Source organism: Thamnophis elegans, chromosome 2, assembly GCF_009769535.1.
Source record: "Thamnophis elegans isolate rThaEle1 chromosome 2, rThaEle1.pri, whole genome shotgun sequence".
In the NCBI taxonomy this organism is placed as follows: domain Eukaryota; kingdom Metazoa; phylum Chordata; class Lepidosauria; order Squamata; family Colubridae; genus Thamnophis; species Thamnophis elegans.
The window spans coordinates 80,101,937-80,127,266 of NC_045542.1; the positions used below are offsets into that span (position 1 = coordinate 80,101,937).

General features: G+C 34.0%; 1 protein-coding gene across 1 annotated transcript in view; it reads right to left on the reverse strand.

Annotated features, from left to right (window-relative positions):
- TCERG1 (transcription elongation regulator 1) overlaps positions 1 to 25,330 on the reverse strand; it is a 46,052-nt gene that overhangs the window by 8,223 nt on the left and 12,499 nt on the right. Inside the window, 11 exon segments of the mRNA XM_032209395.1 lie at positions 6,074 to 6,224; positions 8,190 to 8,308; positions 10,458 to 10,547; positions 11,444 to 11,579; positions 11,801 to 11,867; positions 14,592 to 14,752; positions 15,039 to 15,127; positions 16,426 to 16,541; positions 18,907 to 19,107; positions 20,399 to 20,461; positions 24,685 to 24,927. Of these exon segments, the coding sequence (XP_032065286.1) occupies positions 6,074 to 6,224; positions 8,190 to 8,308; positions 10,458 to 10,547; positions 11,444 to 11,579; positions 11,801 to 11,867; positions 14,592 to 14,752; positions 15,039 to 15,127; positions 16,426 to 16,541; positions 18,907 to 19,107; positions 20,399 to 20,461; positions 24,685 to 24,927 (1,436 nt within the window).

Here is a 25,330-nt window from a genome sequence, read left to right on the forward strand (position 1 = left end):
CAGATCTCTTCTAGAGCAGTGATGTTTTGGGGCTGTCACTGGGCAACATGGACTTTCAACTCCCTCCAAAGGTTTTCTATGGGGTTGAGATTTGGAGACTGGCTGGCTGCTGATGGAAGGAGGTTTGCACTCAAAATCTCACGATACATGGCCCATTCATTCTTTCCTGTACACGGATCAGACGTCCTGGTGCCTTTGCAGAGAAACAGCCCCAAAGCATGATGTTGCCACCCCCGTGCTTCACAGTAGGGATGGTGTTCTTTGGATGCAACTCAGCATTCTCTCTCCTCCAAACACGACGAGTTGTGTTTCTACCAAACAGTTCTACTTTGGTTTCATCTGACCATATGACAATCCTCTTCTGGAGCATCCAAATGCTCTCTAGCAAACTTCAGACAGGCTCGGACATATACTGGCTTAAGCAGGGGGATACGTCTGGCACTGCAGGATCTGAGTCCCTGGCGGCATAGTGTGTTACTGATGGTAGCCTTTGTTACGTTGGTCCCAGCTCTCTGCAGGTCATTCACTAGGTCCCCCCGTGTGGTTCTGGGATTTTTGCTCACTGTTTTTGTGATCATTTTGACCCCACGCGGTGAGATCTTGCGTGGAGCCCCAGATTGAGGGAGATTATCAGTGGTCTTGTATGTCTTCCATTTTCTAATTATTGCTCCCACAGTTGATTTCTTCACACCAAGCTGCTTGCCTATTGCAGATTCAGTCTTCCCAGCCTGGTGCAGGTCTACAATTTTGTTTCTGGTGTCCTTCGACAGCTCTTTGGTATTCACCATAGTGGAGTGTGGACAGGTGTCTTTTATACTGCTAACAAGTTCAAACAGGTACCATTAATACAGGTAATGAGTGGAGGACAGAGGAGCCTCTTAAAGAAGAAGTTACAGGTCTGTGAGAGCCAGAAATCATGCTTGTTTGTAGGTGACCAAATACTTATTTTCCACCATAATGTGATTGTCTGGATTTGTTTTCTCATTTTGTCTCTCATAGTTGAGGTCTACCTATGATGTCAATTACAGGCCTATCTCATCTTTTTAAGTGGGAGAACTTGCACAATTGGGGGCTGACTTTTTTGCCCCACTGTACATATAGCAACTTTCTGCAATCTGGTTTTTATTTGGATAGGTGGAGTTAGAACTTGCACAATTTTCTAGTCACTGCTGAAAACTGCAGGAGTTTAACTATAATTGGGTTAACTATAGAAAATAACTATATTAATCTAGAAGGTGCATATATTAGGGAAGGCTGATATAAATAAATCATGTAATGAAAATATATAAATATTATTGTGCATTTTCCTCTTTAAGGAAATACAGGGAATGAGTATCCACGCTTGTACTGAGTTTCCTAGAATACATGGATGGGCAAACAGTACTTCTGAATACCAGCTATTATTTCACAGAAGCAATATTTGATGGGATATATAGCCTTGCCATATTAATACATTTTTAAATACTGCATTCACCGAATTTCTGGTTTAGGAATAAAGCATCAACATTTATATATGTGCAATAAAATCAGTAAGTTCATCTTTCATGGACATTGGGGATAATAGAAGCTGGAGATTTAGTTTAAAAATCTGTTCAACGGTTAGTTAAAATTTCACTGAAAGCTAATAAAACAATATGTAGCTGACTGAAGATTAAAACAAAGAACATAGGTATATTTCTATTGTATTAGAATTTGATAATCAAATATTTGCTTTGATATGGATTTGCCATAACTTTTAAAGAAAATATGGGTAAATTATGACACCTTCTTTAATTGGTAAATAACTAGAAATCAGTAGATACAGAGCAGAATTCAGCCTACACTGATGTGTTGCATAAAATAATTATTTTGCAAACAAAATATAGGTTTTCTTCTTTCCTATCCCACACTCTTAAGAATTCAAAGGATTTTCATCAACAGAAATGCTTGCAAAATCTTAGGGTCTACATATGTATGTAATATGCATATATCTATCTATACACATATGCACCAAACATAAGATACATAATGGATGCTTCTGATACATCTGCACTAACTCAGTTTTGGGTTATGGGTGCAGGGATTTTAATTGCAGTAGAGCAAATAATTCTTTTTTAGTGCATTGCAATTCATATAGTTCCTAATCACATGAATAGCTTATTCACACATAATAAAAACTATGATCCATAGGACAGAGCTTTTTAGTGAACTCAGTAATTTTATCCTGTTAATTAGCAACGGTCACCTTTCAGAACATTTACACTTTTTTTGGTATAAGAGAGAAAAGATTTTACCCTAGCTGCTATACGTTCAATGAATTAGCCTGGCTACACTATGCCATTTCTAAGTCCCCCATACATCCAGAATTATATAGGGATATAATGATAAAGGTAAATTCCGTTTTTAATGTAATAATTTCCCTCACTGTAGTATCCTCTAGATTTACTGGGCTTTAATTTCTATTATTCTCAACCATGTTGACTAGGAATGCTGAAACTGTAGTCCAGTACATCCAGAAGCGCAAGGCTGGGAAAAGGCACATTAAGAAAACCAAATCTTGTGCGATTATTACCGCTTGATGCATCTTTACTGGTCAATTAAAATTTGCATTTGTGATTCCTTTTATCATTAGTTGTAATGTCTACATAAAGGGCATAATACTAATAGTCTGTGGATATTCCTCAATATTGACATTTGGTTATTGGCATAGTATCCTCACATAAAAGTACATCAATGAATTTTTTGCAGTAGAAAATTAAAGAAGAAAATAAATGCCTTATTTATAGCAATTTGGTAAATTGTCCATCAATCGCAGAAGCATAATATAATTAAGATTTGCAGCATCCTTATTTTTTATGTGGCTTGGGTCCAGAGATATCTTGTTTTTTTGTGTTAGGCAATTTTATTTACTGTTCTTGATTTCACTGTCCTACTATAGCATTGGAAGTCTACCACACACAATTGGAAAGGATTCCTTGATCCCCAGATTGAGTTTTTAAGAGAGCATATAGTGCTATAGTGGGAGGGAGAGACCAGGAAAGTGTTGTATCAGCAAAGTTCCACTTTTCTCTCTCTGGATCCAACACAATATCTATTATTTCAAAGTTGAACTTAAACATATTAGTAGTATTGAAATATAAAGCTTTCTAAGCCAGATGTAAGAAAATTACAGTTCTGCCCTATCTTTAAAATAAGGATAATTGAACAGGCACACTCATGAATAAATGCTACTTCTCTTATTTCTTTTTATATCAGCTCTTGAACTTAATATACTATGTCGGTAGTCAAATCAAAATAAAATTGGGAGATCATTTTAGAAAGGCTTGGGATATTACAACTATAAAGTAAATCTTGTCCATCATTCACCCAGCATGTATCCCTGTTTCTATAGAAACAGAAGCTCTCATCTCCTAGCCATGTTATTTTTGTGACTCTGTTCCAAAAGAGAAGGAATAAAAGGGTGAAAAGCAGCTGCAGTATTCAGATCTAATAAAGGAAATCAATTCTGACAACTAATATTTTAATTTAGTATCATTGCTGAAAGCTCACAAAATGTGTAGTTTTCTGCAAGATATGTTACTTAAAAGCTGTTCCACTTTTAAGATTAAAGGAAAAGCAAAGCAGAAATCACACACAGATATATATATATTCCTGCTTGGGGAAGAGAGTAAAGTGTTTCAAATCAAAAGGATAGACTATGAAATTGTTTAGACAGGTATTAATCTGATAATCCTCTGAAGTAATTCCGTACTTTAAATAAGAGTAAGGGTCACATATTTTGAGAGGGCACATAATGGGGTGGGTATAATAATGAAGAGGTTGACGCAATCTTTGCTTTCTCCACTTTAAATCCTAATGTTTGTTGGAAAGGCAAAGATGTTTCTATGATATGTGGTGAACACCTCATTGCTGTCCTCTCCCACTCCATAAGCAATGTGCTAGTCTTCTTTCATATTATCCAAATCCTATGGTTAAGCAATAGAAGCTTTCAATGAAACATCTTTAATCTATTTCAACATAAAAATCTGACTGCATGATATACTATTTTCTTTCTTTCACCTTTAATTATTTTCTTTAATTTAAAGATTCTCTAGGAAACAGAATTGGAAAATATCGATAAGCAATTAATCAAAGTGTGCTGTTTCCAATCCTTACTTTAAAGGGTTTATGGAGAAATCATGCAATAAAATTCTTTTCTGATAAACTGGCTGAGAAAGCTTCAAACATTGTGGGGCACATTTCTTGTTAACATTTAGCTATTCTTTGTAAAATAAGAAAAACAAGGCAGAAAATACTGTTGTGTATTTAGAAGGACTGGGTTTTTTTTTTTTTTGGCAGATTACACATTCTGGGTACAACTCTCATCACTTCACAAGGAAAAAAACTGAAAAAAATGTAAAGTACCGGAACTGCGGGAGGCTAAAGTCACCACACAGAGATACCAATTCTTTCCTCACTAGGGAATCCCATAATACTTTGCGTGTCAGTGATTGACAGCTGTCAGACTGAACTGATTGACAGGCCGCACAGCACAAAACTGTAAAATCTATCCACTTGTTACAAAACAGAATACATAAATGGTTACAAGAGGTTTTGGGAGAAAAGAAATAATTAGTTTCAAATACAAAGATAAATGCAATATTTAACACAAAATATTACTGATGTTGTTCATGCAATATTTAAGAATTTATTGATGATTATGGCTAAGATGCAACAGTAATTTTTAAACTATAACTATAGAATAAAACAAACTATAGTTTAGGTTGAGGTTTCAGATTTTACATATTCACCTCTAGACAGCTGATGACTTCGATATTGTATGAAGACTAATTGCTATATCTAGCATTGGACAAAGGATTGATCACTGGGCATTACTGTTTTCTTGCTTTTCACCCACCTGAAGATCTCTAGGTGTACCCTCCTTACACAAGAGGGCTCCCCAACTCTTCAGATCAGAGTGAGAGGAGTACAAGAGGAAAAGAGAATCCATTGATGGACACTGATACTACCATATCAACAAAGTAAAATATTATTTTTATAAAGTAAATTGTGACTAAATTCAATAGGTTTTATTCCTAGATATGTGAATCTATGGCAATGCATCAGGAAATTTTCTATTTGAATCTCTTATCTTCCATAAACTAAACCACAACGCCTTAAGCTAGTCATTCTTACTCCGAGTTCCTTATTTGCAACATCTTAACAGTACTTACATATCCATTTATAAGGGTTAACTGGAATACGATGTATAGAGCACTTCTGAACAATAGGCACAGCAGGAATAACAATTACAGTAATAGTAGCAAATTAAGAGAATGAAGTATAACTATTATGAAATTTATTTAAGACCTATAAGAAAATTCTTTTTTTTAAAAAAAAAAGTTGAAAAACAGAATATGTATCATTTTAACTTACAAAATGTTTATGAATGACAGCTTTTGCATGATATATCACATGTCTTTTTGTTACCAGGAACTTATATTGATTTCAATTAAAGGTTAGTTAGATATGTTTTTCCTTAATTCACCCAGTTAGCTGGGGTTGTAAAGAAAGCTTCTATACATTTTAATGTTAATACTGTTGAAAACATGCATGCATCTGCCTTCCCCAGTGATATGCACTTTGTCTCTTCAAGTGACAGTGCAGACAAATGACATTTGGAATTCATTAATTTTTGATAGGTGACCTTTAATTTTGATAACTAGCCAAACGAAAACATATTTAGTGAATTATTTTTTTAAAAAACCAACAACAGTAAAATATTAGCATTTAGGCAGAATGCCATTTAAAATCTGCCCACAAGGAGGTCTCAGAATCTGATATACAGAACTAAAGATTTGGTTAGCAATGGTTTGATTAGCAAGATGGGTCTTTACCTCCAGTAATTTAAAAATAAGTTCTTGATTCTGAAAGAAGGGGGCAAAATACTACATCTTCTAGGAAATGATGTTCTTCTGAGTTTAGATGCAAAATTCTGAGGCCAAAAGGCAGAAGTAAGTAATGGGAATGGGACTTCCAGCAATGAGAACCTGGAAGCCTAGCATGAGTCCCTCTCATTCATACTGCTTTTATCACCTTCATATGAAAATCTTACCTTCTCTCCTCTGGTCTTCGAATCTTCTTTTTCCTTCTTTCTTGCTGTTGTGATAAATTCATTAAACAAGGCCTCTCGGTCTTTCATTTTTTCAATTGCTTTGAAACGTGAATCTTTAGCATGCTTGAATGCAAATTCACTAAAAGTAGTTCTGTAAAAAATGGTAAGTGTACTGATTTGGCAGCTTTCTTAACTGGAAATGTATTCTAAACACAACTTTGCATTCTGCTGCAAAGTATGTGCTAAACACTATTACATAATTATCTTCCCTTCAGATATAAGACCAAGAGGTAAAATATTTATTTTCATAAAAAAAGGGCAGCCTTTTTGATTTCATCAAAAATTTGCAAGGGCAGCCCTGCAGATTTTTGATTTATAAAGAGTATACATGTAGAATAAAATTTCCAGCAACCACACAATACTCGTTGAATGGAAATTCCTTATTCACTGGTCCTGAAATTCAAGGTTATGAATTAAAAAATTAACAGTACTCATTTGCCATCCAATTGTACCAGGTGTGAAATTAGTAGCAGTATCTGCCAAGCTTTACACTTTGTCTTCTTGTAGTTTTGCTACAAGTTATTCTCACCTTCAGGGCCAGATTCCAAATTTCAGACGTGCAGTAGATATAATACTGCCACTTACCTTTAAAAAAAAACCATTATTGTGCTTTTTCCAAGATCTGATGCTAATCTGACCCCGAGATTACGTGAGACATTATAATCCTATGAATGTTTTCATCACAGCATGGAAATAATTAGACTTGGGAAATCCCGCCTACTGTTGCTGTAGGGTAAATTAAAACAAGAGAAGAATTTGGTAGCTTGTTCTATTATTTAGAAGTGAACTTAAGCCTATGCTAAAGAAAATGACCTGCAAAAACAAGTCTGGGCATAAATTTGTAAGCACAGAAAATATAGAAATGACTTTCAAGGAATGCAAGTGTCCAAAGGGACATCATCATTACCTTGAACTAAAAGGGGGCAGGGGAAGCTACACTATAATGACAAGACATGCAAAAGTTATCTTATTTACTGATTATAAAAACCAAACAATAAGTATATAGTAATAGATTTGATGCAGACTACTTGCAGTGAAATTCTCCTACTGGAAGAAGTTAACATTTCCTTATATTTCCTCTTTCCAGCAGCAACCCCTCTTTGATTTGGGCCCTTCCATCAAGGAAAGAAGTCTTTCTATTCACAAAAGGACAAATCAGAGCTAACTTATTCTACACCCTTTGAAATATAAAAGGCAATTTGGAATTACTGAGATACAACTATACTAAAACAATTATATTCAAAATCAGTAATACAGCTATTCCAAATATTAAACTATTAAAAAATTACAATTTTATTGTATTCCAGAACTTCAATGTAAAGATATGCTTACTGATTCAAAATTCAGTTCATCTGTGTTCAGTGGAGCTTAATCCCAATTAACAGTATTAAGGATCAGAAGCTTAATGAAAGATGTCTTTGAGGATAGTAAGTCAATTCAAGCAAAATAAATGCAACAACTGAAAATAAGCCAGTAGATAGCAAACAACTGAGAGTTAATGCAAACTAATTCCTAACCAGTTTAGATAAATAAAATTGAACAGTTCTGTAAAGTAATAATTATATACAGTCTAACAATGTATTAAAGGCATCCTGTGTACAATATGACGTATTTGAAGAAACCCACTTGGACATTAACAATAAAAGACTATAGCCAACTAGCTGAATGATCACATAAGTCTTTCCCTTTGTTGACAATCGGATGGCAAAAGGATCCAGGAATGTAGTTTGTGAAGTAGATCAAATAGATTTTAAAAAAAACACTATGAGGTATCATCAGCAGTTCTTATAAGGTATTCAGTATTAATACTGTAACAGGGGGAAAGTCCTCCATTGCATCATATATTTTCTATATTAGGATTGTCAATGGTTAGCTAAATTTAGGAAACATTACAGTATTACAGGCACGGTTTACTAGAGTTAGTAAATTCATCCTCATGAAACAGTCAGGATTCTTTCATTTTCTGAAAGTCAACATGCATAAAGAGTTCAGGTTACAATTAAAACTGGGTATCTTATAAAAAGGATGAGAGAGAGAGAGAAAGACACTGACTTACCTAGGATTAATCTTTGCTTCTTCCATCATTTTCTTGAAATCTTCTTTGGCCTGCATAATTTTATTTTTCTTTTCTTTGCGTTCTTCTTCTGCCCTGGTTTTTACATACTGATCAAATACCTGAATAAATAGTAAATATAATTTTGAGCATTATTGCAAGAGAACAAAGCAAAGACTAGGATTACTATTTGCGATGATGTAACAAAATATCAAAGAATATAAAAGGTCTCCGTGAATCTCAAACTCACTGAAATGAGTATCTTTCAGTAACAACTTTTACACCAAAGCATTCTATAAAAAGCAGTTTTACTGCTATTTTTTAATGCGACAAATTATAGTAAGAGAAAGAAACAGATATAAACAGATGTTTGCTTTCAATAAGAAGAATTTATGTAAGTGTATTTGTCAAGGAAATTTTCCAAAGGTAATTGATTCCAAAGTCAGATGAATGGAATATGCTCAAATGCATACCTCCCAATGACCGATAAGAACTCACAGGTTGGGCCTCCTCCGGGTGCCGTCGACCGGACAATGCTGGCTGGCGGCCTCTCGGGGGAGGGCCTTCTCTGTAGCTGCTCCGGCCCTGTGGAACGATCTACCCGCAGAGATCCGGACCCTTCCCACTCTCTCGGCCTTCCAAAAAGCCACCAAAACCTGGCTGTTCCGGCAGGCCTGGGGCTGTTGACCCATGAATGAGGTCCAGCCCCCATCTAAGTCGAGTGTATGGTGTGTTCCTTTTAAATCTGTTCTCATCTTTTCCCTATTTTTTTATTTTTTTGTTTTATCCTTGTATTTGTAAGCCGCCCAGAGTCCTACCGGAATAGGTGGCATATAAGTTTATTAAATTACGAATTACAAATTGTTCCTTCCTTCCTCTACTATCTGAAAATATTAAGAGATATCACAGGACCCTGACCGATGGAGTAGGCTGCAAAGCTGGAGATCAACATGGAAGCAGACTATCTAAAACCTGAGCAGAAATAATTAATTCTGTAATGCAATAAATAATTGTACATTTATCAAAATAAATACTTGGTACCCTTAGCAAGCTTGCACAACTGCTTCAAATGCTGTCTATCTCTGCACGCATACATATGCAAAGAAAACACTCCCACTGTACCTGTCAATGAAAAAAATATCTTCCGAATGCATTCATATGAAAAACCTTCAAAGCAACTGTTTACTTTTTGGGAAGGGCACAGCAGTTTTGACACTTTGAGAGATGCTCCTTTTGCGTTAAAGCACTCGTGAATTATCTATTTTCATTGCTTTGCACAGTCCTAAGATTCTTCTTCTTCCTCCTCCTCCTTTTCCTCCTCATTATTATTATTATTATTAGCATCATAAATAGTTGGATAAGATAAAATTCCATCTAAGATAGATCATATGATTTCGCATGGAAGATATACATGAAACCATCTTGATTCTGAGGTGGCTCTATTAATAACTTTTAGAGTGCGTGTACACACACTCACGTTATGTATGTATGTATGTTATATATGTTAGAATATTTTTGAGATGCAGACAACAGACTCATCCCCAATAGCATGTGCCTGTCTTTAACAGGAATGTAACACGGCAGAAAACATCCTGCAGCCTATATGGCTCCATTTGCACCACTCAGGTGACCCTGAGGACAGAGATAAACCTCTCTAAAGGAATGCAAATGGACAGCTGTCTGCAAGGAATATAAATCTTTCCATCCCCCACCATCCAGTCAGAGCTGAAGAAGCTTCTTGAATGAGCAGCAAAACATCTTCAAAGAAAAAACAAGAAAGTCCAGCAGCCTCCTGAAAAAAGCACCCTTGGAACAAACATGACCTGGATGACTGATGACTCCATAGACATATGTTAGAAGAATTTATCCTTCTTTGGAAAGTTTTTCATCTAACTACAGTAATTCAGCATCTTTTGTAATCAAGAATTTGTTTCGTGTTTTAATTTATTTCTATAGGTATTAGTTTGATGCAATTTATCTGAAATAAGTATTTCTTGTTTGTAACTATTCAAAGCAGTACCTATGTAATTTGTTGAAGGATGAAGTTTCTATTTTTCAAAAGAAATACTGTTTTAGAAGTTTTCCTCCTTCCTCTATATAATTGAGAACTTCAGTCATTTAAAATCTTCCAGATATTAACGAAATAAATCCAACTGAAGAATAAACTGTATTGTAAAGAGCCTCAAACATTTCCAACCTTTAAAAACCCTGGTTTTGTATTTTATTATATGAATATAATACATAATTTATTTAAAAGACCTTTTCTTTTACCTGTTTCCTTTCCTTGGGGTTAAGAAGGAGGTACCGGGGATCAAAAACAATTTTGTGTAGCTCTTTTTCCCATGTAGAAAAAGCAGAAACCTTTGAGAAATAAAGTGGGGAAAAGTAATGATTTTGCAGGCAATTAAATTCAGGCAAAAAGATACAAGTTGTGCAATTCTGCTTGAAATCTACAGGGCTTCTATTAGAAAGAAGCTATAGCTGAAATCTTTACAGCAGTTTCATCACTAATAGATGATGAACTGCAGGAAGTCAGCAGGGCCAATTTCCACACTAATTGGCTCTGAAAAACGTCTACATAATTACAGAGAACTAACACATATCTAATTACTCATTAAAATGACCACTACTGTGTGACATTTAAAAACTGCTATATCAAAAGAAAGCCTTGAAGTTTTGTTCTGACTTTCTTTGCTTTCTTAGGTCTCTGCAGAGTGATCAGAAATTCCACTTTCTCCTCATAAATTGAAGTACTATGCACACAATCAACTCTGTAACATGTAAAAGGGAAGATTCTGAAAGCTCAATTAGATTTTGACATTTCATAGAAAGTGCACCAAAACCAGATGTTTCCTTACAGTTCTTAATCAAAGTGCATGTAAATCTTTCAAAAATGAAAAATTTATTTATTTCCTAATCGCAAACACTATTCAATAATCAAGCAGTACTAAATGTGTTTTTGACAATGGTAATATGGGTAAATATGAATAAACAAGACTGACTAATGTGCTTTGATTTCTGGTCTAAATCTGGACTGAAAAGAATCCAGATTATGTTTCTTTTAGTATTCTCTAACTGTAGAACAATCATTTTCTCAAAAGAGGAAAGATTGGAGGCCAACTTTTTTGATTATTTTATATTAGAGCACATGGCAATTTATGTATCTCATCAATTTAGGAAATAGTCCTCAGTGATTGCATAAACAATGAAATACTTTGAAAAATTCATATAAATGTAATCTGAGAATTATTTCTGACCCCTCTTTCCAAGAGCATATCTTTGAACTGTTTCATTCGAGCTTCGAGAGGGACGATGGCTCTTTCTCTAGCAGCTTTAATTTCTGCCTCCATGGCAGCCTCTTTTTCCGAATCCATGTCTTTGTTATCTTCTTTCCTATAAAATAAAAACATATGGTAGAATTTATTCATTTATTTATCAAAGTTGTATCCCACCAATTTCATCATTTTGGACCAATATTACAATTCAATGATCTGTTCTTTATACTCAGACTACTACTACTTCATTCCGAGTTCAGAAATAAGAAACAGTTAACTTAGCTTTATGATCATAGAAAAGTTGATCATGTGCATTCTTCCTTTCAAATAGAAACTTACTTCCGCTTCTTTGTTTTAATAGGCTCATCATCATTGGCTTCTTCTAACATTTCATGCTCATCTTTCACTGTAAAAGAAATACATTTTTTTTTACTTTGTAGATCATTCAAATGTATTAGTTATGCCTAATTAACATCCACATACAAATTTTAATGAACATTTTCTTCCCTCCATTAGATCCCTCCATGCAGATCTATTTTTTTTAAAATTATCAACCAGGTTTTGATCCATTGGATGAGATAGGAATTGACAGACCAACTTGTCACCTGTCTGATGTTGTGGGCTAAGAGGCTATGACTAGCCCACGTCACCCAGCCAGTTTTCATGGCTAAAATTTGACCAGTAGTCATCTCCTGGTTTCTAGCCTGGTGCCTTAACTATAATTAAATCCCACATTATAAATATATCCCATATTATAATTAAAAGACAAAATACTATTCTACCTTAGCAGCTTAGTATCTTAAAATTCAATATATTTTTTCAACAACATACAGTTCCAGTTAAAGTTTAAACATCCACATACATTTTTTTTAAATGGATAGCATAACTTCCAGAAGCTATTATTCTTTCCAAGAAAGATCCAAATCGATGAAAGGACTAATTGATACTACCTTTGAATTGAATTATCACTTGAACAATACAGAACTATTTTACGGGATACAAGGACCACCAAAGAACCTCAATGAAAATACTGTAGAAGACATGGATTTCAGGAAATAAAAGACTTAATTAGTGCCAGGCTAATTAATACAGGTAATCTTCACCAGTTTATTAATCTTCACCAACTAATACAGGTAATCTTATGACCAGTTGCTTAACGGGCGTTTGAAGTTATGGCAGATCCTCCAAAAGCTACAACCTGGTCCTGAAGTTACTGCTGCTGCAGCACCCCTGTAGTCATTTACCTGTATGTCTGAATCTCTCCCACTAGATCCCTATGGGCCTTGGCCTGGCTTTCCACCCTACCAGGACCCATACTCTCCTTCTCTCTTACCTTTCGAAGTTTCTCAGAGCTTGGGTTATAGAAGCATAGCAAGCTGCTTTATTGCTGGGCTTTACGGAAGGCCTCCATTTTCCAAGCAGCCACATTGAACTATGGTAACTTGGAAAATGGTGGCCACTTCTGGGATCACACCACACTGCCCAGCAACAAAATAACTTGCTATACTTCCTAAAAAAAGCTTTGCAGCCTTCTGCAGCATTCCACAGAAAAATCAGGTTTATCCTTTAGAAATACTTCTGTTTTAACTTCTAAATAAAACGCCAATTTTGGCACAGACTTCTTTTAGTCATCCAATGCTAACTAAGTCTGTTCCTTATACCACAGTACAATACGATACTCTACATAGGCTAAATTTGAAGAGATTTCAAAAAGGTCTTACAAATACATTAGCCAAGCTATAATTTCTTTAGATTATGATTTCCAGTCATAACTGAGAATATTGTTTATAACCAATATAGCAACTTCAAAATCAGTGTTATTCTGCAATGAAGATGGCTTTCTCACCAGTATTTTGAAACAGTTGCAATTTCTGAATTATCTCCATATAGATAATTCTCCACTCTATTTCATGTAAAGTGTGTTAACAATAGAGCAAATATGTGATCAATTCGACTACTGCAACATGCTCTACATGGGGCAGCCCTTGAAAAGCATTCGGCGACTCCAGCTTGTCCAGAATGCAGCCACGCGAGCGATCGTGGGTGCACCTCGGTTCACCCACGTAACACCTATCCTCCGCGAGCTGCACTGGCTGCCTATTGGTCTCCGGATACGCTTCAAGGCGCTAGTCGTCACTTATAAAGCCCTTCATGGTATTGGACCTGGGTACTTGAGAGACCGCCTGCTGCCAACTACCTCCTCTAGACCGATTAGATCCCACAGATTAGGCCTCCTCCGAATTCCATCTGCCGGCCAGTGTCGACTGGCGACTACCCGGAGGAGAGCCTTCTCTGTGGCCGCTCCGACCCTTTGGAACGAACTCCCCGTGGAGATTTGAACCCTCACCACCCTCCAGACCTTCCGCAAAGCCCTTAAAACCTGGCTATTCCGACAGGCCTGGGGCTAAAAAGCTTCTACCCCCTTCTCGAATGGTATGACTCTTGTGTGTTTTAAATTATGTATTGTTGCGTGTCGTTTTAATTTTTGTCTGCATCCCTCTCCCTTGGTTGAGTTGTGAGCCGCCCTGAGTCCCCTTCGGGGGAAAAGGGCGGCATATAAATAAACATTCAACATTCAACATTCAATTACTGTAGTTTAGTAACCAGCGAAATCTGGGAAAACCAAACCCCAGATATAATCTTCAACTGCTGCTTGAGCAGGATCTTTCAAGTTCAGAAGGATAATCAACCTGGGCAAACCAATGCCATTTCTGTCCCATAACATGACAGTATTAATGTTACTTTTAGGACCCTTTGTAGACAAATCACTTCTTTCTGAACAGACCTCCATAAAAATGGATGGCAGAAGATTAAGCAAGGGATACTGAGTAGGATGGTTGTTGTTTAACATAAACTATTTTAAATGTATGTGTTAATCTTTACCTCAGAAAAGCTTTAGCAATTTCCTGAATCAAGATGCTAATGCTATGCATGGCTATCTGTAGGAGCCATAAAGGGCAGAGATCTAGTTTACAGGTATTAACAATTAATCTCATTTAATTCCCAAAACTGCAGACCATTCACAACTATTTCTAATCTATATTATATTATACTCCTTCATATCAAATGCAAATTTTAAAAAAGTAACCTGTCAGAATTAATTGAACAAATAAGTGACTTTTAGCCTTACTTAGTTTTTTTCCTTCATCCATTCCTTTTTTATGGGGAGGTTCCTGAATAATTTTATCCACATCTGCTCTTCCTATCAAATCATCTGGTCGATCCCACATTGATAGTCTAGTGGTAGGGTTATAAAAGAAAACCCGTTCATCACCTGTCCACACCACACACCTAGAAAAAAATATAGAATATAGTATATAATTGTTGCAGGGTTTAAATAATATTTAATTTTATGTGAAAGTTAACAAGCAAGAAAATGCTTTTTATTTTAATAGACTATGTAGAGTAGAGCTAACAGTAATTTTAAGAACATTTTTCTAATAATAAGTAAAATCTCCTTGAAGTTGAGTTCAACTCTTGGAAACTTGGCACACTTGACCATTTCCTTTCCAACAAAATCAAAGTGGTTGGTCACTGCCTTCTCCACACAATCAATTTGAGAACAAAGGCTACATACCAGGGAGTACCAGGTATAGGTGTAGTAGCAACAGGTTTTGCTTTCTGAGCAGCTTTCTCTTCTTCAGTCATTTCTTCTTCTTTGGGCTCCTGGTGAGAAATATTAAGATTGAACATTGTCATTATTTATACAACACTAGCAAAAGAAAGAACAATTACTTTTTTCCTACTATAGAGATGGGAAACATTTATCCCACCACCTCAACGTGTAATCTGTGAAATTAAAAGTTTCTCTGTTATCTCTACCAAAATACCTTGTATCAAGGACTGCATCTTCATTAGATATTTTTAACTTTTTCCACTGGAGAAATGTGGGATTGCAATGAAACAAGAAATTAAGATGGTAGTTTCAAAATGCAAGTAGTCCCCAGGACTGCCTTTCCTCCACTTACACAAAAGATACCAAGGTGTTGTTTTAGGAAGAAATCCCTAAATCTAAACATTTAACATTTAACATATACATTTGCATCTATACAAACTCTACATCTTGCATAGGATTCAGTTCATATTGCTATAATAATGATTACATAAATGTAACATAACTTGTGCAAGATTTAGTGTAGTCACAAATAAAAATATTGGATCTGATATATGTGCAACAAAAAATGCTTTCACAAACATTGCAATCATTCTAAATTAGGTTAGATTAGTTAATTTATACTGAGACTAAATAAAAATTAAACACATTTTTAGAAAATAATGAGTTAGAGCTAAGCCTTCTTTCCATGAAGGAAACAAGTTCCCCCACATCTGGAAGGCTTCCAATCCAGTCCCCAATCATCACTAATTCACCACTCTTCTAGGAAAGAGTGCTGGAGTGCTTCTCATCACCATTTGGTACATTATAGAATGTACCAAATGTGATGAGAACTGATGAGGAAAATCAGTAAAGGCTGACTTCTCACATGATCCACAGGAATTTCTAAATTCTATTTAGATTTTTTTAAAAAAAAAATAAGTAACCACTTAAACCAACCCACTATTTATTAAAATCTCAGCAATAAACCTACCAAAGACTTAAATAAATTTAATAAAATTTAAATTCTGTGCTTCCAATATTCACTTTATTTGTACATTTCAAAATATAATTGGCAACTGTTCTATATATAAAGTACTGAATATGTACTTTAAAATATACTCCCAATATCTGCAATTACAATATTTTGGAACAAATCTTAACACTGCTCTTTGTTTCTTCATATAATCTGTAATATTAAACAATAATAATATATAAAAATATGCAGTTAGCATTAGAAACCATCTAAATGGCAAATAAGTTCACTAAGTTATTTCAAGGTGGTATTAGTTTATATTTATCTTGATGTCACTTTGTTATTAAAAGAACAAACAAATATCAAATTAGACTTTAGGTATATCAGAGCTTTTACCTCCTTTATAAGTTCCTTGATGGGTTCAATTTTGGGTTCTTCTTCTTCTGTTTCCATAGGCAAAGGATCTTCAACAGGTTCTTTAATGCTATCCTTCATTTTTTCTTCTACTTTTTCTATGAAAAATGTATAATTTCTTTATTTACTTTCCATCGGTTGTACATACTTTACTTTCCACTAATACATTGAACCTCATTTTCTGAGCAAAATTATCAAAATCAGCTTTATACAACCCTCCCACCCCCCAAGTTAAAGGCAATGAAGATTATGCATTCAATGAGCAAAAATTCTTTAGGACAGAAGTTATATTGCAGGAAGCTATAATAACTACCTGGAAGAATCTATTTCCCAGTTCTGAATACTGCAAGTATTGTAATTGTGTGGGTTTTTTTTTTACTGTGGTCTTTTTTCATAGCCTTGTGTAGTTTGCTTTCACTATTTTCAATCTACATAGAATGCAACTCTCTTGAGTTTTCCTACCCTGTTAAACTGGTACCTTAGCTTTTAAAACCTGCTTTTAAAAACAGATTATTTTACTGAATGAAGAATGAGTTATAAGATTTTAAGTTTCCTTACAGGAAATCACAGAAGAAATAGAACCCAGAAAATCATTATAGAGCTACAGTTACACAAATACACAAAAGAATATTAGATAGCTAGGTAGCCAGACAGACAGATGAAGAAAAAGTAGCAAAATCATGAGACAAAATTATTATTTTTAAATGAAGAGGAATATAGGACTAAGAAAATGTTGGTGAACAGGAGAAAAACCTAAAAAGTTACCTTCAGAGTACATCTATATATTAACAATACAAAATAATTTTAAAATGTCCAAAGCAAATTAGATTGCTCTACTATATGCAGTATAGTATTTACCAATGGCAATTTGTCATTTGCCAATAGCAGAGCAATCCTTGAAAAAAATTCATTACAACTAATGTATTGACTCCAAATTAACATTATGAAAAAAAATAACATTTTGAAGAATTATTTTTAAAAGTTGATGAATGGAATTGGCTAGACCTTTACATGCACAATATCAATTCAGAATTCAAGATAATCACAGGAAAAACATGGTTTTAAGCACTATTTCAGATACCGAATTTAGGACCATATTTAATCCCCTCAGCCAACTCATTCATTTTCAAATTGCAATGGTAATGATTCTAGATAATGGGTTATTTGCAATGATAATAAATACCAAAGTTACATTAAAAATAATATTCAGTTGTAAGCAATTATATATATAGGAATGGCCAAATTAAATCTATTAGAAATGTATACATACAAATTTGCTATATATTTCTATGAGGAAAATTTACTGATGAAAAATAAATATATTCACCAAACAGCACTCAGATAAGTATTAGCATAGCAATACATTTTTTGGGAAAATCAAGGAAGGAATACAGAAACACAAATTGAGTTTACTTATTCTAATTGGTAAAACAAATATTCTGAAAAAATGGTCTTTTATTAGCATTGCAATGTAGTAAAACATCAAACTAGATAAACGCTTCTATAGTAGTTGTTATTGGCCAAATTCTTTATTGAAGACAATCTTCAATTGTGATGTCTCTTTCCCGCTGCTCGTTAATGCTTTGTTCAGTTTCCCCTTTGCAAATCATTCAGTTACTGCAATCATTACACTACCCAAAAAGACATGCTATGTTTTCTAGCTCTGTGAATATTTACAGCCGTAAGTCATACATCAAAAACAAAGTGTCTACTCTAAGGACTGCAGAATTTTTTTTTAAATGGTGTCATTTACTTGTGTCAGTTACAAATTTTTTTCACAGCAAATTGAGATGCTTTGAGAAATAGTGAGTGGCATCAATATTTTTGCCAGTGTCTTGTGTGAATTCTTGCAGAAAAGTACAAATATATTAACCACTATACCAAACAGTTGATTTTATCCACTTTCTAGATAAATTTTGGATTTATGAGACAAAAACTCAATTTCAAGGAAGAGAGGGATAAATGCTTAGCAGTAAAATAAATAAATCTGAAATTAGGCCCCAAGAAAATATATGAATTTAGTACAGGAAATTGCTAGACATTGCTATCTTCAATTGGAGTGGACCAATTGAAATAAATTATAAAATCAAGTGAATAGCTTTGTCAATTTTATGAACATAATGAAATTGTTAACAAACTGAATCATCAGTGAAGCTTAGAGTGCTTCAAGAAAGAAGGCAGAATCATCCAAGATGCATTAGACATTTTCTTCAAACTTCTCACTCATCCAATATCATTATAACTGTAAACCAGTAAACCCGCCCCGTTCTCTTCCTTGAACTAAAGGTTATTGATGGGTTTTCTTTTTACAAGTGCATTTTCAGTTTTGGAACCACTTATTGTACATTTGGTTTTAATAGATATCTTATCTCAGAGTCCATAAAACTGAGGGTTCGCTGCAATTTGTCTTAATTTTCTGAACCAACTTTCATTGTATATACAAACCAAAACTAAACACTGTACCTTTCTCTTTCAGTTCTTGAGGCTTCTCCCATGTTGATTCTAAGGTCCTATTATTATAGTAGTATGTCTTCCCATCTGCTGTTTTGTACTCTGTCCATTCAGAGACTGCTGTTGCTCCAGCCAATGCAGCAGGTGAAGCGGCAATAGCAACCTGAGGATGGATCATAGGTACAATAGGAGGAGCCATTCCTGGCAAGACACCTACATAAGAAGGAGCAATAAAAAGGCAAACACTGATGAAAAGTAACTCTATTAATTAAAACCACCAACCTAAAATCTATAAAGCAACTGAAAACTGAGCCATTACTAATAGTTCATATATTTCTTCTAAATAGTAAAGTGTGCTTCCAGCACAAATTCTAATTACTATCATTCCTTTATTTCACAACCACCAACTTCTAACACAAAGTGTAGTCAGCATTCGACATACCATGTGAAGCATTCATGTTTAAACAGTTTTCTAATGTTTACATTATTTTTTAGCATTAAGCAAGTAACAATAATTTACTCTCCTTGAAAAGTAGCACTTTCAACATAACTAAGAGTAGTAAAGTTTAAAAAGCCAACCACTGCACAGTGAATATCAGTAAATAATCACAGTGCTTTTTTTCCCTAGCTAAAAGTATGTGATCTACCCAGTTTTATATATGAAAGGACCATGAAAAAGAAGAAACACTTATAAGTTTCATTTCCTACCAATGGTAGTAACCATTTATAGGAATTGCTATTTTTTCTGTCTTTTCAACTTGAATATTCCAATTTTGATAGATAGCTTCTTTATAGTCATTTTTAACAGGAAAAATATTTCTGTTGAAAATTAACTTTACAGTATTTTATTTCTAGATCTGATCTTTACTTAGAATGATTTTGGAATACTTAGTAGAATTTAAGATAGCTGTTGGGTAAAACAGTGATAGTTTAATTTGATGAATAATATTATGGTTTATTTATAACCGTGTTGCCAATTAAGAATTTTTCTTTTATGTACCTCAATATAAAGTATATATGTTAAAAAAATAACAGGCTTAGTGCCACATAAATCTATGTTTATGTTTATTTATTTTTAATGAAATATAGGTATGTAGCACAACCTTCATAATATTGGTTTAAACTCAGACATATACATATATACACAAACACAAACACACTAACATGCAAACAAGATCTGGTCACTGTACAAATGGCAGGAAAGGGAAAACCAAGCACTGTATCCCCATAAAGAAAAACAAAAACAAAACATGGACATGGAAGAGATTCACATGAGTAATTTTAACTTGCAGAAAATCCATACTACAATAATAAAACTAATAATTTCAGTTAATTGGGAGAGTTTCTTGCTGGCTACATGTGAAATCTATACTTATAAGTATATTTTGAAAATAAAGATAAATATTCAGTTATTTGGGAAAAAGCAAACAAAAGGTAAAACAACAACATTCACTACCATGCCAACTTACAGACAAAACAGACTAAGATGTTTTTAAAAAATTACCGGTCTTGGTGGTAGCGACTGTCTTTACATACGGGCAGCTGACTATTTGCATCATTGCTACACCTGTAAAATGGATAAGCAAGCATGTTGGAAAGCTGCCACTGTATGTCAGCTACCACTGGGAATCTGAGCAGTATCAATTTTCTGCTAGAAATTTAGCATGCCATTTTTTCCAATGGCAACAAGAAATAAGTAGGAAGATTTAAAGTCAGTTTTGTGATAGTATTTTGTTAAAGTCATGCCAGAAAATTACTGGTTTTACAATAATCTTGCTTTATAATGAGCAAGATTTGGAAGACACCAGTCTTTCTTAAAAAAAAAATTAACAATGACCCAGGGGTTTAAATTCAATGAGGACACACTTTTTCACCTCCTTACAAAGCAATGCTGAGACTAAATCATACTTATTCTGCTCTGTTTACATAGTTTTAGCAAGTACTTAGGTAAGAACAGCTTATACAAATCAATTCTCTGCATGATTACTTTGAAATAAGTGCCATATGCTCAATAGGGTTGTTTTTAAGTGTTTACTGAACTGTTTTATATTTAACAAGAACAAAAAACGTGGTGAGAAGCCAAAATGTGATTAGAAGGTCAAGAAATATCAGTTTGGAAAGGGGGGGGGGGACCAGATTGAAGGCAAGGAAATAAACTGAGATAAAATGTGATAAGATAAAAAGGGCAAAATAAAGAAAGAGAAAAGCTGAGTTGATGGCTCATTAGCAGCCTACATTAGCTCTGTCTCATAATTTTTTTCACCTCAAATATCTCATCTAAATTTCAAATTTCCCTAAAATATGGGAGCTTCTGCGAATTACTGAGCAGTAAAGATAACTGAAAAGATCTGGTTAAGCATATTTGTTGAAAGGAACAAAGTTGATAAATGTTTTATATTTAAAAAACTGATTGGCAGATCACATAACATTAGGCATCCAATAATAAAGGGAGGAAATAATATACATGATGAGTTTCCACACAAGAGATTATTTAAAGAAGATAACTGCAACAGAGGTATAGTTATTATATCTCCTAACACTTATTATGAAAAATTGGGACTTTCTGAGTCTTGTGAGCGCCCCCGCCCACATATTTTCACTCCCATCCATTATTTAATAAACAAGAAATATTCAGTTCCAGCACATACACAAAAATAAAACTAAATGCTTCTCCACAAGTGTCCAACAGAAAATGTTAAAGTATCATTAAATTGATCCAGAACCTGTATTAACTGCTAACTATCTTTTCTAATTGTCTATGGGGATTCTCGGTCATCCTTCAGTTTACTGAAGAAGTTTCTTGGATGAGAAGCGAAATATCCCAAGAAAAACAAGGCCCAGTTATTTGGGATATATTTGGGATATTTTGGGGGACATTTTTTCTAATAAGATGCAGAACCTTTACTTCTGTATAAAGCAAAACTGTAAAGATTTTGAATGTATGCTAAATTGTTTGAAAAACTCTGAAAATAAGGCCTATACACTTTTATTAAAAACAAGCCCTTTTCATTTAGAGGAAATTATGCCCACGTACACAACTGTACTTAAAGTTATTCCAAACAAATATGCATGGAAGGCTATTGAATCTGTACAAGATTTTTAAAAAAAAAATATGTTTGTCATCTTTGGGATACTATAATTATAATTATCTTTTACAAGAAATATTTGAAGGAAGAGCATTTACATTTATAAATACTAGTATAAACTATCCTACACTAGTTTTTAAAATCTGCAGTTGTAATTACACAAAAGAGAGACCGTCTGATATAGTGGTTAAGGCACCAGGCTAGAAACCAGGAGACTGAATTTTAATTCTAGGTGACCTTAGGCTAGTCCCTCTGATTCTCAGCCCTAAGGAGGCAAGAGCAAACCCCTTGCAAAATCTTGCCAAGGAAACTGCAGGAACTAGTCCAGGCAGTCTCCAGGAGTCTTTAGTGACTCAAAGGCAAAATATTGTTTATTTCATTATTCAACATATCAAATATGTATTCCCCTTAATTATGATTAAAAAATAAAGATTCCAGTTCTTATGATAGCAAAGAAGGATTTTAGGATTACAAAAAGTCTAAACTGGGACATCTCAATTGTTTATTACTGATTTTATTTATTAGCAAAATGAGAGAACATTTTTCAATATCCAACCCTGTATTTTTCCCCTCAGTGAAATAGAATTCTAACCTGACAGGACTTCGAAGTAACAGAGATTGAAAAAATGAACCACAGTGGCATGAACAGCTGTGAATGACTTTTTTATTTTAAATTATTTTAACAGATGGAATTGAAAACTATTCTGCTTCAGTTGCAAAACTGCTATTCTGAATATTCCGGAAACATTTCAAACTTAAGGATAAATTATCATTCATGCTCATATTTTAGAGAATGCTACTTTATAAAAATCACTTTTGTATGTTATAAAGAGGCCAAATTTCCACTACAAATTCAAAAATTTTGGCAAGTAGCACAGACCACTAACAACCATTCTGAAATGTGACCTTATCTCTCAGCATGACACTGATGATGTCAAGGTAGGAAACTGGCATTGTATATATCTATTCTAAAAAGTGTTTCCAAGCAATTGATAATGGTTGCAATATTAGCAACCATTTTCATAAAAGACCTAACTCTGCGGTTACATCCATTTTCAAATATATTTGTATGATTAGGTTACTACTTGAGAAGAGTAAGAAAGCCAAGGAAAGCAGCGACGTCTTTATATTAGATTCAAATAAGGAAACTATACCTGATAGTTTCCCAAAAAGCCAAGACATGAATTTATAATTGGACTTTTAAATCTTGGCTTGTCAAAATGCAGTAGCCACAGCTAGTAGCTTGCATGCACATATTCAGAGCTTTCTAGCCTGTACCCATAATCAGGTAAAAGAAGGAGTAAAGAAACAAGGACTTGAATAAAGAAACATGTTAATTAATAAAAGATTTAATCCCATTAACATAGTAATCAGTTGCACATCTCCCTTTAAGTGCCACTACCTGATGCTTGATTTCATTTTGAGATTAAAAACTTTACATTCTAGTAATTTAAATGGAAGAATGGATCGATCAAATGAAATTTAAGATATTATGTTCTACTCTGAAAAGCAATCGTCCTTGAAATTTATGAGAAATTTATGGCTATAATTTGAGATGCAGAATTAAAGTCTATATCTCTTTCCCAAGTCTTATATAAACGGCTTTTAATTTCCCTGTTCTTTCTCTCTGTTTTTAACTGAATGAATTATTTTATACTATTTTAATCTACTGTTTATATTTTGTATTTTAATTGATGATTATAAATCATTTTATATTTACAATAAAATAAATCAGTTCAAAAATATTAAACGGCCAATATGTAATTGAAAATGCTAATGATCTAATAGAGACTTCAGTATATATAGTGTGTACATATCTAAATATCTGTCCATAATTATGAACTTTCTTGGCCAAATCATATTTCAGGAACAGCATTAGAAAGGAGTAAAAAAGAAAGAATGGGAGCCAACTACACATGCTATCATGTATTGTGCTCCTTGTTTTTAATCATACATTTTACCTGATAATTACTAGTGAGCAAAATAACTCTTAATACTTAAAATACTCTAAAATTTTATAATTTATCAACTTAATATTTATCAAGTGTGTGTATGCATAAAGGGCCTAAATTAGTACACAATGCTGAACTACACTTCTCAGCCTCCTTCAATATTGGGCATGATGACTCAGGTTGTTGAAAGTTATGATCAGATAATATATGAGCTCAAAGGCTCTTCTGTTCTCTAAATAATACATACTGCTATTACCAAGTATAGTTTAAAATCATTTCTGACAATATAATGAACTTTTAAAGTGATTAGTTAGTTTAAAACTCTGAATAGAGTTTTGTTTAACATAATTTTTTTCTTCTGATTCTTTTCAATATTTTATTCTTATGTTACAACCCTGCATTGGCTACCCAAAAGCATTTTTAAAATAAAATTTAAGACCACTTATTCATAAACTAACTTAAGTATCACAGAAAAGGTAAATTTCTTCCAAATATTAGTTGAAATAAATACATTTTAAAACATAAGATGTTTTAAAATGCTCAAACAAAAACTATGGCTTCAATCTAATAAAAATAGATATTGAGAGCTGGGGAGGGTGTTTTAAATAGCCTATCTAAAAAGTCCAAATTTTAACAATAAATTTTAAATGAAGAGGATTCAGGCAAATTGCATACACAGTGGACACATGAGTGCAAACAAATTGACAACATGGACATGTGGCTAATAAGACAGTCATTGTTTCCCAATTTACCTGGAAGTGGAATAGGCATGCCAGGAAGGGGAACACGAAATGGAGGTACCATTACTGGTGGAAAAGCAGGTATTGCTGCTGTTGGCTGAGGAACAGCATGAGGAACTGCAGGAGGCAGCGTCTGTGGGATTGGCTGGGGTACAGTCTGCACAGGTGTAGCAGAAGGAGCAGAGGTTGAAACACTGACTGAAGGTGTGGCAACTGAAACAGCTGAGCTGGGGGTCTGGTCTTGTGTTGTAGGTGCTGATAAAGAAAACAAACATCTGAAACCCTGAATCATATAATACAAATCGTATAATTTATAGGGTTCACTAAGACTTCCTTGCAAAGCTGGGTATATTTATAAATATATAAACAATTTGGAAAGAGACTGCTTAAGAATTTAGATACTTTTTTCATTTTAGTAAAATTTTGCTTAACAGGTTCAAAAGTTAGAACTAACATCCTCAACTTGCTGTTCTTTCAAAGGCATTTCTACTTGAAAGAATAAATAAGTATTCTGGGTAACTCTAAAAAGATAACTTATATCCATATATTCATCTCAAGAGCATTAAGTGAGCTATACTTCTGAATATAACTAATACTGAGATTTTTTTCAAATGGTTGTATTTCACCTCCACATTTTCTATGTAAGTTACCTAACAAA